Below are 14475 nucleotides of genomic sequence, written 5' to 3'. Positions count from 1 at the left end.
TTTCTTTTAAAAACTCTTTAAAGCAAATATCAAAAGTTAGAATTTTTCACATGAGAATAGTATTTTCATTTGAGGCCTGTTTCAGGAACGACAGATTTAGGAGGAATAACTTACAGTGACCAGAGTAGCAGTAGACAAAAATGAGTTAAAGCACAAGGTTAGATGACCTTTTAGATTTTTGAGCTATAACATAATTTTTCCAAAAAACATTCAAGACAAACTAGTTAATAGGAAATGTTAAAAATATTAATATGAACAAGTTAATAGTGTGGAAAGAAGTATTATATCAGTACTTGATAGAGCAAGTAGAGAGGCTTAAATTCCCACTCTTATGTAACTGCATTTTGAGAGGTATTAGAATACTTAGTACTTAAAATGACCTCAAAGTATTTTTGGAATGATTGCACAGGCATGAGGCAGACTGTCCAATAATGTGGGAAATCTTGTAGTTTGGGAGCACTCCTCTAAAGTTTGGAAAACAGTTTTAGGTTATGTGTTAAATGATAAAATGGATATAGGTTAGAAATGGATGGCCATGGGAGCACCTGGGTGGCTCAGTTGGTTGAGCATCTGATTCTTGATTTCAACTCAGGTCATGATCTCACATTTCTGGAGTTTGAGTTCCACATAGGGCTCCATGTTGATAGTGGGCAGCCTACTTGGAATTCTTCTATTCCTCCCTGTCTTTCTGCCCCATCCCTTGTGCATGCTCTCAAAAATTAAAAAAAAAAAAAAAATTGCCACGAAGGCTGATCTGAAGGTAGGGAGGTTAATAAAGTAGAAATGTAAAATAAACTCCCTAGAGATCAGTGTTCATATGAGTTCTGAATAAATGATTTTTCTCTAAAGAATGAAATGTTCTATTTCATCTGCATTTTCAGATACTAGGGTATAAATTTAACTTGTAAGATTTTCAAACATCTCTCCAAGAAGCCTTACAGTAGGAGTTTGGAGTATCACATTAGCCTATGTAGAGTTGTCTCTCTAAATTTTTATACTGTCAGTTGGCTAATTTATCTGTCTTACTTAGAATTTCTGATAAGAAAGGATTTGAAGTTGTGGAAAAAAAGACTTTGTAACATGCAAAGATTACATAGTTCATCTTTTATCCCCTTCAAGTGTAGAGGTTGGGATGCCAGAAGCTTGAAAGGGACAGCCAGCTTGTATTTCTTTATACCCAAAACAGTCCTAAAGGTTTTGAAGTTAGGAGTGAATGTGTGCCTGTTTTCAACTCCTAATTAAGAATTCTTGATTCAGCTTTTTAGGGAGCCCTATCCTATACATCTTGAGAGTGAACTCATGGGATGGCTTCTGGAGAATGTAGGAGAAGAAAGGGTAGTTCATGCTTGACCTACTGGACCTGTGTTCCCTTTGACCTGTCAGCCTTCGTAGCAGAAGGAACTAAAATTGCTTGCTGGATGTAGGATTAATGGGAATGATTTGGGGATTTGCAGTGTTCTTTTTCTCTTTCAGGGCCTCCCTAGTGAAAGGACAGTACTGGGTCTGTCCCAGGTCTGTGCACGACAGAAATCAATGACAGTATACCAAATCTTGGCTCAGCTCTGATTCTGTAATTCAAGAAGGACTAGACCCTATATTTTCATGAATATGACTAGCTAGTTCCTTTTAGTTTTGTAGGAGACAGCATTTTCCATTGTGACCCCAGTTACTAAATTCTTAACATTCTACATGTATTACCACATGTGACCTTTTGAAGAGTCATGTGATCTGGAATTCAAATGTAATAATGAATATTGAGGAAATCTGAATTCATTTCTTTGTTATGCCACTTAGTTGGTGGCTTTTGAAATTGTGTGTAACCTGTGTCACATGTCTGTTTTAAAATGTGCACTATAATAGAAACTGATTCAGGGATACAACAAGCACTTAGTGATGTAATAATTCGTTTATGTTTCAAGTTTCAGCCAGTCACGGGCAAGTCCATAATTGCACATTTATTGCTAGTAGTAGGTGGGGTTCTAATTAACTGGGAAACCTCTTTGAAATAAAGCTTTATAAATTTTATAAGCTATAGGTCATAATTCTGTAAGGGTGGTAGAGACTTCTAAAATTGACATCATGGGGGACTAAAGATTTTTCTAAATCTGTTACTGAATACTAAAATCCTATTTTATTACCTAGGTTACCTGGGTAGTTTAATCTTCCCATTCACCACTTTCTTCACCTATAAGATGAGGATACTAATAGTATTTACTTTACAGAACTATTAATAATAAAGGAGATAACATATATGAAGTGTACCAGTACATGGTGGTTACTCATTAAGTGCTTTTTTCATAATTCACACTAGTATTAATAACATCAATAGCGTGGCCTAATAGGACAGATCACCCAGAAAAGTTGAAATCCTGAGGAAGTATGCTAGATTTTATAATATCTGATAAGATCACTATTTCAAGGCACACACAGTTCTTTGAATTGGGAGCCCTTTTGACTGTTTTACCAGTGGTTTGAAATGTTGATGATCCAGAATATGCTTGTTTTGATTTTATGCTCATTTTCAAAAACAATTTCCTGCTATTGTAGAAGTATAAAACTAGTTCATTTGGTCAAATACAGAGCCTTTGTGTCCATTCTAACTTATGTAGAGACCAGAGTGAATATTTCACTTGCTATCAGGAAAACCAAAGGTAATCTCTCCATCTTTGAATTGCTATTGTACATCAGTTAGGATTACTCATACCCTGAATTTCTAGTCTCCTAAACCTTGTGTCCCGAAGTGTGTTCCTTTCTTCTCTTTCCCAATTTTCTATTCTTTGTCCTAATTTTTCCTTCTTACCATGAACATTTGTTGAGCGCTTACAAGGGCCATAACACATCACCCACAAGTGTTCTTAGTCTTTGAAGAGTATATAGCTTGCTGGTGGTGGTATGACGATTGTGTTAGTGGTGGGCTATAGGGAAAGGCTTGGACTTATGGGCAGTGCGGATCAGTGGTAACTTGTTGAGCTAACAGGGATGTTCCTGAAAATGACTTTGTTTGGACATGAATGAAGGACGAGTGAGAGGGACCGGGATGGAAGATGATGGGGCCATTTTGGAGACTTTGTCTAATTTTGCATTCATGATGCTGATATTCTAAGAAGGACTTGAATGAGTTTAGAGACACAGACACTGACAATAGGAGCAATACGAAAAAGGTTGTGAAAGAGAAATGACACAACTTGGTGACCAGATAAAAAGGGTAAAAGGACAAGAAGAGCTCAATGGTAGTGCACTGTTTAGTGTGAGTTACATGTAGTTATTACTCATAATGAAAGTAAAGCTGGGAATAGGGATGGAAAACTCAATTTAGTATATTTTGAATATAAAGTGCCGGGAGGATGTTCACGTAGAATGATGGATCCTAATTACATTGTTGAAAATAATCCATGATATAAACTACTAAAAAATTGTGAAACAATCTCCATGCATTCTATAAAACACTATATGGTTACGTGTTGTATTTACAGGTGTAATTAAACACTTTAAGTTCTAGTGGGCAGATTATCCATTGCATGATGTTCCTGATTTGATGGATTTGGTTTGCTCTAAATTAGTTTTGGGCCGTAATACGCTTGTTACTAATAAAGGATGGCACATCACTTTAGCATTTGACTTGGAACATAAATAAAGACAAACATTTCATAAAGATGATGTAATTGACACATGAGCTTTGAATGCCCATTTAAGATATTTGGAAAGGTCACTTTATCATTTGTTGCACTGCTTAATTAGAAAGTTCAAAAAGTAATGATATTAGACATTAAGCCTGTGAAAGTTACAGATGCTGTTTTTAGAAATGTAACTAAAAATTACAATTAAAAAACAAGTTTATTGTAATGACTTAATGGACACTGAGATGTTAATTACGTAGTTCTATTCACTTTGAATCACACCCATCCCATGTAGCCTATGTTAAAATTTGAGCTGTATACTTAAGTACCTTTTGGCTCATTATATACATTTTTATGGCTAAGTACTTGTGTATTCTATGAAAGTTTCTACAAAAATAAGATCGTACACATTTTTTTACTTAAGAACACATGGCCTGGGGCGCCTGAGTGGCTCAGTCCGTTGAGCGTCCGACTTCGGCTCAGGTCACGATCTCACGGTCCGTGAGTTTGAGCCCCGTGTCGGGCTCTGGGCTGATGGCTCAGAGCCTGGAGCCTGCTTCCGATTCTGTGTCTCCCTCTCTCTCTGCCCCTCCCCTGTTCATGCTCTGTCTCTCTCTGTCTCAAAAATAAATAAATGTTAAAAAAAAAAATTAAAGAAAAAACACATGGCCATCCTTCCATATCAAACACAGAGACCTAATTCAGTAACAGTTGTATTAACATTTCATTCAGTTATTTCTCTGTTGAGGATGTTAGTTTGAAAATTCTTAAATTGAGCCTCTTGGATTTTTTAGGTATAAAAGCTATTTATCTGCAAAATCAAAACAATGAAAACTTTCTTCCTAATACTCCTATTGTAGATTTCATTTTGTCCTGCTTTAGGTAGCATTACCAGAACAATAGTATATGATAGTGAGAGCTGTCCTATTGTTTGAATAGCTGTTAGGTTAGTACATTATTTAAGAACTTAATAGGGGCACGTGGGTGGCTCAGTTGGTTAAACATCCAACTTAGGCTCAGGTCATGATCTCAGAGTTTGAGTTCGAGTCCTATGTTGGGCTCTGTGCTGACAGCTTGGAGGCTGGAGCCTTCTTCACATTCTGTGTCTCCCTCTCTCCTTCTTCCCATGCCCCACTTGTGTTTGATCACTATTTCTCAAAAAGAAACATAAAAAAAAAACCTTAATATGTATCATGAATCAACATGAAATGCAGGACTGTGAGCAACCCATGTAAAACCATGTACTTCCGCTCATACCTTCCCATTGTGTCCACCTGCCTTCCCTCACCTGAGGCAGCCATCACTTTTAAATCCCAAAACTTAGTGAAAAGATTCATTCATAGTGCTGTGTTTTGAGGAAGTATGAAATCCTATTTCTTTTCAATTATTTTGGCAAAGTTGTATACAACATTATCATTTCATTTGCTATAGAAATTAAACTTTTGGGATCTCTAATACTGTTTGTTAAATTATGGTTATGTTTTCCCCCTTTAACCTTCATTGTCAAACAGTATCTTTTAGTGGTTAAAACCACTGATGCTGGAGCCAGATTCCCAGAATTTGTATCACAGATGTGCTATTTAATATATGGCTGGATTTTATTAACCTGATTCTATGAAACTTTTGTTTGTGATAGGCAAATCTAAACTGTTCACTGTTAGGATAAATAGTCTATTTAGTTTTGTTCCTTTTATTTGCAGCTCCATTGATCAGCTGTGGTTATAAATTTTTCAATTTCCATGTTGCAGATTTTCATCTGTAATACGGGATTAACAACAATACTTATGTCCTTTGGGACTGTTAAATGAGTTAATATAATGAAATTTACCAGAAATGCACTTGGCTCATTGTAAGCAGTCTGTTAGGTATTGTATTTTATATCGATGGTTGAATTCTTTTTTCCCTAATTCCTTACGTAAGATGATTTTCTTCTTAGAAATTACCTCCTCCCTTTAAAACTGGAAGTTCTGGGTATGTGTTTCTCCCTTCTAATGTGCTTATATTTAGTAACTATGTATACACACTTACATTTTGTATTTAAAAGTAAATTCTATCCCTTTTGCATTAAGCGTTATGAATTATTTCCTTCTGCCCTACTGAAATTTTCTGAAGCTGAATATGCCAATTTTCAGTGTTGTTAGCAGTATGAGACATTCAGGTGCTCCACATTATATTTCTGTGATTTGTCAGTATTTTTCATTTTAGCCTTTTGGGTAGGTATATAGTCATGTCTCATTGTGAATTGGCTTTTTCATGATAATCAATATTTTGGCAGCATTTCATATGTTCATATATTTTTGGATTTTGTCTATTGTGAAGTATTCAAGTCTCCCTTAATTTTACTGGTTTTTATCAATTATGGTTTAACTATATAACCCATATATAAGCCACTTGTTTATATTGCAAGTATCTTCTCCCATAATGGTGTTTTTAGTGAACACAAGTTCAGTCTTAATTTATTCAAATGAATAGTTTATAATGTTTAGTATTGTTTGTGTCCTAAGCAATCCTTTCCTTTTTTGAAATTTTAACTAAGATCATGAAAATCCTCTTTCCTGTCATCTTCTAAGAACCTTATGAAACGAATTTGGAGTTGTTTTCTTTTTTGCAAATCCTACAGTATTTGAAAAAGTACTGTTCTTTTTTTTAAATACTTAATAGTATTTAGTGGTGAAGCTCTTGGAACTTGGATTATTTGGGGGAAAATTGATTAGGACTCAATTTTTAGACTTTTTTATTAGGACAAACTTTTAAAAAGTTAGGTGGTTATTTAGGCTTTTTAATTCTTCATAAAGCCATATTTGATAAGTTGTGTTTTTCCAAGAATGTTCTAGAAAACAGCTCTAAATTCATTTCCATCAAATTGCTTGTATTACTTGTTAATGTCCATAGGAGCTTGATACTGGCTAGTTTTTCCTTTTTAACTTAGCCAGAATTAAATCTTTAGACGTGCAATTTTGTAGTATTGTTCCAGAAGCTTCTTTCCCCTTTTATTCTATTTTTTCTATTAATTGCTATGTTGTTGCCTTTAATCATTCCAGTTTGGAGTTCTCATTTGTTTCATTATTTTAGCCTGTATAGAGCCATCTACTCTAAATTACTCTCATCAGTCTAACTTCTTCAAACCACAGTGCTTCCTTAATTGGATTATATTCCCATTTTACCTACTATTGCTAGCAAGGGAAATAGTTGATTTCTTAGTGCCCAAGCTGGACACTCTTGAGGAGATTTCTCAGTGAGATACTGACTGAGTAACTACCCATTCAGCTTTGTATGAATTTGATTATTTTAGACACCTCATGTAAGTGAAATTATACAGCCTTTTCTTTTGTGACTGGCTTCTTAGCATAATGTCAAGGTTCTTTAGCATGTAAAAATTTCCTTTTTAAGGCTGAATAATCCATAGTATGTATATACCACATTTCATTTATCCATTGATGGACATTAGGGTTGCTTCCATCTTTTGGCTATTGTGAACAATGCTGCATGGAATGTGGGTGTAGAAATACCTCTTGAAGACCCTGCTTTTGATTTTTTTCTTTGAACATCTCAGAAGTAGACTTGCTGGATCTTACAGTAGTTCTATTTGTAATATTTTCAGACACCTTTATTTTCTGTAGCGGTTGCACCATTTTTATAATCCCACCAATAGTTTGCAGGGATTGCAATGTCTGCACATTCTCACCAACACTTAGGTTTTTTATAGTAGCCATCCTAGTGGGAGTGAAGTGATACCTCACTGTAGCTTTCATTTGAATTTTTCTAATTGGTAATGAGCATCTTGTCACATGGTTGTTTGGCCATTTATATATTGCCTTTGGTGAAATGTCTATTCACATCCTTTGCCCATATTTGAATAGGGCTATTTTTTGTGGAGTTGTAGGAGTCTTTTAAAAAGACATCGTATGGGGCTCCTGGGTGGCTCAGTTGGTTGAGCGTCCGACTTCAGCTCAGGTCACGATCTCCTGGTCTGTGAGTTCGAGCCCTGTGTCGGGCTCTGGGCTGATGGATCAGAGCCTGGAGCCTACTTCCGATTCTGTGTCTCCCTCTCTCTCTGCCCCTCCCCATTCATGCTCTGTCTCAAAAATAAATGTTAAAAAAAATTAAAATAAAAAACATCGTATGTGTATATATCTGTATATACACACAATGTGTACACACACATATCTCCCCATTTGTTCAGGGAGTTGTATTTGTGATCCCTACCATTCCTGTATTTCCATTAGAATGTAATTATCTGGGGGAGAAAATAAAGGTCAGTGGGTTAATGGAGCTTGCCTTTTTTAGTCCATAAATAATAATCAAATATATAATAAGAAAGTTACATTCTACATTTCATCATAGTTCTGATGCTTTTTTTAAATAGGAAGTTTGAGTGAATGGTACTTACTATGGTCCTAACTATTGCAGTCTATCAAGTTCCTATAACACTGGTTCACAGCATGCATCTATTAAATTGATACTCATTAATACTACAATGTTGAAAAAATTTCCCATGATAATTTCAAATCAGATTACAGTACATTTAATGGAGTTCAAGGAGCATATTCCAGAATGACTTATTCTAGCAAATAAACAGAAAATCTCATGAGCTTTATCTAATAAGTATTGATAAAGAGATCCATTAAAAAAAATTTAAACACAGATCCAAGCATGTTCTTTTACTTCCATAATGGCTTACCAACAACAATTGCAAGTAGATGGTGCACCGTGCTTATGACCATTCGGTATCACTAGGCAAGATTCTGCTGCCAGTAGTGAACCTAGTGGAAAAAAAAGGAAGACTTTGCTGCCAGCCAAATAGGTGAATATGTCACCAGTATATGACTGTCAGCCAGAAAGAGCCTAATCAATACTTTCCCTTCAGACTTCCTGAAAGCATCTGCTAAGCAAAAGCTCCAGAACCTGGCACATCAAGACTTAAAGAAGAGTGGAAACACAGCTCAATAGCTTTGGAGAGCCATTTGTCTTAAGTAATTAAAGATAAAATCCAACCCCCCCCCAAAGAAAAATAAAGCACCTGCTGTTATATATCACCATCACCCCAAAACTAAGGCTACATTTCTCATGAGACTTAGAAATATTTTTAAAACAAGGGGATTATGGTACACCGGATCTGTTATAAGAGCTGTTAAACACTTGTGAATCACTTTCCTAAAGTAATGAGAATGAATAACTGTTTTCCACTTGACGCATGCTTGTGTAACAATGCCCTGAGATTGCCAAACAGAATCACCCACTGCTCCTGCCTCAAGAATTTAAGCATCACAGCACAACTCTGTGGATGAGCATTTTAACTCTAATTTTATAAACCTAGCAACAAAATAGCTGACCATTTTTCTTAAACGACATGGCAGTTAGACATTTTTTTTAAAGTTAATTTGAAGGGCATGTGTCTGTCAACACATTATTTCTTCATAACTAGTAATGACAAAAATAATAACGACTGTTTACTAAGTCCTGATCTAATAGCTCTATGTGAATGGTCTAATCTTTTGAAAACCTGGTCTGGGATGGGTGGTAGAATATACTAACCCAAGATAGGCCACTTTAGCATACAGATTATTTTGAACTAAACGCCTTAAAAGGATGCAAAATGGGCTTTCTAATTCTCCTCTTCAGGAAAACAGATTTGTAGATATTTTCTCCCATTCAGTAGTCTTCCTTTTCAGTCTGTTGTGTCTGTCCTTTGGTGCAATTTAAAAATTTGATGTAGTCCCATTTGTCTATTTAGTCATCTGTGCTATGGTGTCCTACCCATTCAAGCAGTCCTTGTGAAATCCAATATCATGAAGCTTTTCTTCCATGTTCTTTCCAGGACTTGGAGAGTTTGGGGTCTTTTAGGTCTTTAAGATGTTGAGTTTTACAAGCTAAGGCTCTAATTTCATGCTTCTGCATGTGGATACTCCGTTTACTCATCACCTCTTGTCAAGGATATCATTCTTTAACCCATAGAGTGGTCTTGGCACCCTTGAAGATCATTTGACCAAATACATCAGTGTTTATTTCTGGCCTCTGTGTTCTGTTCCATTGATCTATATGTGCTAGTCTTGCTATGCATGGTCTTACATAAGTCTTTTTGTTGACATACTTTCCATAGGTATAAAATGAGTAAAATTACGGGGGTAGGTGTACATATGTGTCAAACTTGAAAATTGCCAAGCGGTTTTTCCAAAGTGGTTGCTCTAACACTTGGTGCTGTTTTTTAAATTTAAGCCGTTTGGGTAGGTAGAATCAGTTTTTGTCTCGAAGTTGAATTGTTACTGAAGCATTTAGTTATTCTGAAATTTATTCTTAAATACGTATTACTTCTTGTCTCTTCCTACTAGAGTATAAACTTTATAAGGTTCTGTTTGCTCTGCAATTTCTAAATGTTCCTTGATGTAGAGTAGGTATAATGTTTATTTTAAACTGATGAACAAGTCAGAGTATATTTACTTCCTATTGACTCTGAGATTGGTATATTAAGTTACATCTGGGTCTACAAAGTGGATATTTTAGTGGTGGAGTCACCCCCGGATAAAGATGGTAGGACAAAGTTTTAGGGCTATACACGGTTTGCCAAGTTCAGAATTTCCCAATGAGATACATTTCAAAACATAAGTGCACAGTAGTATCAAAGGGCAGGATGGTTTTAAGAATTAGAAAAAGTTGACATGTGGAAACCATGCTTAAGGACTTTGATTACTTACAACCATAAGATTACTGCTTATTTAAAATGAAATTATTGTTGTCATACTCTTATATTTCTGTCTAATCCTTATAGTACAACTGAGTCTGAATAGTTTTGGTATTCGGTTTATCAAGTATCTGGGACCTTGGATTTCTTCTTACCTGATTCCTTTGGTCCACTTTTCTGTTAAATACTTGCAAACAGTTGTCAGAAAAAAATACAGAAGACTAAAGGACTTACCCATGGCATCTGTGATTAACATTGAATAATTTGCTGTATTTTTTCATTCCTAAAAAGTTTTATTTTTGAGAGAAGGTAAGCAGGGAATGAGTAGAGAGAGGGGCACAGGGGATTGAACGAGGCTCTGCAGTAACAGCAGCGAACCCACTGTAGGGTCCAAACTCAGGAACTGTGAGATCTTGACTTGGGCCGAAGTCAGACACAACTGACTGAGCTACCCAGGTGCCCCTGAATTCTGTATTTAAACATAACCAAACAAAAGTAATCAGGTATCTTATAAATCAAATATTATAAAATACAGATCTACAGTTTTTCTGGATTCAAAGAGTTACCAATGTTTCATGGTTTTTCTGTCTGGTGATCTTTACATGATGTCTAACAAAAGGTTTTGTTGTGTATCATACAAAATGTGATTGATCTATAATGAGTTGAAATGCCATTGGCTTGAGCACCCAGTTTACCTGAGGAAAAAAAGGGGGACTCCTCAGTTTTAAATTTTTCTACCGTTAATAAATGCTCTTGAACACTCATAGCTGTTTAAAAAAAAAAAAAAGACTTGGAGTTTGGTTTCTGTTAGGCCAATCTATGAAAAATAACATTTTATTAGTGGGAATAGTAATAAACTGCTGCATCACAGAGTTAAATTTCTTTTTATCTTTTATTTCATGTTGGAAGGTGATGTGTGTGTATTTTTGCCTATTTTGTGCAGTATTTTTAGTCCCACCTAATTGAATGCTGCATTATATTCTTTTCTCCCCCCAGAGAGTCAAATAAAGAAAACCACTTTACCCTTTCAAAACTACAGCAACACAAATGAAGATCTTAATGTAAAGAAGGAAATGGTTTTAGGGTACCCTTCAAAAAATAAATCATTGGAAGATGAAAGAAGTCAATTACATTCCAGGAAAAAACGTTTTTTATCCTACCCGAGATATGTGGAAGTTATGGTTACAGCTGACGCTAAAATGGTTCATCATCATGGACAGAATTTGCAGCACTATGTACTAACACTAATGTCAATTGTAAGTAAACTTGTCCTTTAAACTTTCTAAGATGTGTAATGTTTCCTTCACATTTATCTGAAAAGTTACTCGAACTTGTTAAAAGATTTGAAAGTCTCTGAAAACACTTAAAGAATAATTCGAGTATTTTCAGTATCCTATATTTTTTACCCTTTGGTGACAGGGAAGATTCTAGTAGCCCTGATATTTCACCCTTTGAATCTGATTGTTTTTTTAAAGCTTATTTATTTTGGGGGGAGGGGAGGAGATTGTGAGCACATGTGTGCAGGGGAAGGGTACAGAGAGAGGGAGAGAGAATCCCAAGCAGGCGCCGTGCTATCAGTGCAGAGCCTAATGTGGGATTCAAACTCATAAACTGTGAGATCATGACCTGAACCAAAATCCAGAGCTGGAGGCTTAACCAATTGACCCACTGAGCTTTCCGTGATTCTGATTTATATATATATTTTTAACGTTCATTCGTTTTTTGAGAGATAGAACCATGAGTGGGGGAGGGACAGAGAGCGAGAGGGAGACACAAAATCTGAAGTAGGCTCCAGGCTCTGAGCAGTCAGCACAGAGCTCGATGTGGGGCTTGAACTCAAGAACCATGACTGAGCCACCCAGGTGTGCCTCCCCACCCCCCAATCTGATATTTAAATCTTATTTCTGCACAGAAGGAATGGAAACTATTTTGCTATTGCTATACTTGTCAAGTCAGAAATTGGAATAAATGATATTTTTAAGGTTTTTAATTTTAATTCCAGCTTAATATATTGTTAACATAGTGTTCTATTAGTTTCAGGTGAACATTCAACAGTTCTATACTTGTTGCTCATCATGATAAATGTACTCTTTAATCTCCATCACCGATTTCACCCACCTCCTTTTCTGGTGGTAATCCTTAGTTCTCTATGGTTAAGAGTCTGTCTTTTTTTTTTTTTTTTTTTTTTTACCTTTGCTCATTGTTAAATTCCACACGTGAATAAGACCATATTTGTCTTTCTGACTTAATTTGCTTAGCATTATACTCCAGCTCCATCCATGTTGTTTCAAATGGCAAGTCTTCATTTTTTATGGCTAAGTAATATTCCATTACGTGTGTATGTCAGACACATGCACACCACCTCTTTCTCCATTCATTTATCAGTGGACACTTGGGCTGCTTCCATAACTTGGCTTTTGTAAATAATGCTGCAATAAACATAGGAGTGCATGTGTCACTTTGAATTAGTGTTTAGGTGTTTTGCGGGGTAAGTACCCAGTAGGGCAATTACTGGATCATAAGGCAGTTCTGTTTTTACTTTTTGAGGAAGTTCCACACTTTTTTCTATAGTGGCTGTACCAGTTTGCTTTTCCACCAATGGTGCAAGAAAGTTCCTTTTTCTCCACATCCTCACCAACACTTGTTTCTTGTGTTATTTTAGCCATCCTGATGGGTGTGAGTTGATAACCCCTTGTAGTTTTGATTTGCATTTCCCCTGATGAGAAATTTTGAGCATGTCTGTTGGCCATCTGTATGTCTTTGGAGAAATTCCTGTTCATGTTTTCTGCCCATTTTTAAAATTGGATTATGTGGTTTTTTTGGCTGTTGAATCAATTCTTTATGTATTTTGGATATATATCCATCCATACTTGTACATGGATATGCCATTTGCAAATAGCTTTTTTCCCTTTCTGTAGGTTGCTTTTTAGTTTTGTTGTTGGTTTCCCTTGCTCTGCAGAGTTTTCTATTCTGATGTCCCAATGGTTTACTTTTGCTTTTATTTCCCTTGCTGCAGGAGGCCTATGTGAAAAAAAACTGTTAGACTGACGTCAGAGAAATTGCTTCCTGTGCTCTCTTCTAGGATTTTTATGGGTTCGTGTCTTATGTGTAGGTCTTTGATCCATTTTGAGTTTATTTTTGTACATGGTGTGAGAAAGGATCCAGTTTTATTCTTTTGCATGTTGCTGTCCAGTTTTCCCAACACCATTGGTTGAAGAGACTGTCTTTTTCCCACTGGATGTTCTTTCCTGTTTTGTTAAAGATTAATTGACCATATAACTATGGGTGTGTTTCAGAGTTCTGTATTTGGATCTATTGATCTATAGGTCTATTTTTATGCCAGTACAGTACTGTTTTAATTACTACAGCTTTTTAATATAACTTGAAGTCTGGAATTAGGATACCTCCAGTTTTATTTGTCTGCTTCAAGATGGCTTTGGCTACCAGGGTCTTTATCTGTCTCATAGAAATTTTAGGATTGTTCTCTCTCTCTGAAAAATCCTTGGTGGTATTTTGATATGGATTGTATTAAATCCATAGATTGCTTTGGGTACTATAGACATTCTAAAAAGATTTGTTCTTGCAACCTGTATAAAATGTCTTTCCATTTCTTTAGATTTCCTTGAACTTATTTAATCTGTTTTATAGTTTTCAGAATAAAGGTCTTTCACCTCTTGGATTAAGTTTATTCCTAGATACTTCATTATTTTTAGTGCTGATATAAATGGGATTGTGTTCTTCTATGTATCCTGCTTTATTCATGTATAAAAATGCAACAGATTTCTGTACATGGATTTTTGAATCCTGCAAATTTATTGAATTCACTTATTCTAGTTTTCTGGAATCATTAGGGTTTTCTACATATGGTATCACTAGATTTGCAACTAGTGTAAGTTTTATTTCTTAACAATTTAGATACCTATTATTTTGTTTCTTGCCTAATTACCATGGCTAGGACTTACTTCTATGTTGAATAGAAGTCATGAGAGTAGACATCCTTGTTTTGTTCCTGATCGTTGGTTGAAAAGCTCAGTTTTTCCCTGTTGAATGTTGTTAATTGTGGTTATTTATATAGGGCCTTTACTATGTTGAAGTATGTTCTCTCTAAGCCTGCTTTGTTGAGGGTTTTTATGAATGGATGTTGTACTTTGTCAAATGCTTTATCTGTATCTGTTGAAA

At 35.6% G+C, this 14475-nt stretch overlaps 1 protein-coding gene across 1 annotated transcript in view; it reads left to right on the top strand.

Moving 5' to 3' along the window:
* The window catches only part of ADAMTS20 (ADAM metallopeptidase with thrombospondin type 1 motif 20), a 171366-nt gene that overhangs the window by 31533 nt on the left and 125358 nt on the right, over window positions 1–14475 (top strand). Inside the window, exon 4 of the mRNA XM_047067167.1 lies at window positions 11293–11552. Coding sequence (XP_046923123.1) covers window positions 11293–11552 — 260 coding nt within the window. The remainder of the gene's footprint in view (window positions 1–11292; window positions 11553–14475) is intronic.

The sequence above is a fragment of the Lynx rufus genome, unplaced genomic scaffold (assembly GCF_022079265.1).
Source record: "Lynx rufus isolate CCGP_SWC_20201006 ecotype Redwood Valley unplaced genomic scaffold, mLynRuf1.p SCAF_7, whole genome shotgun sequence".
In the NCBI taxonomy this organism is placed as follows: domain Eukaryota; kingdom Metazoa; phylum Chordata; class Mammalia; order Carnivora; family Felidae; genus Lynx; species Lynx rufus.
This window is presented reverse-complemented; position numbering and strand designations above follow the sequence as displayed.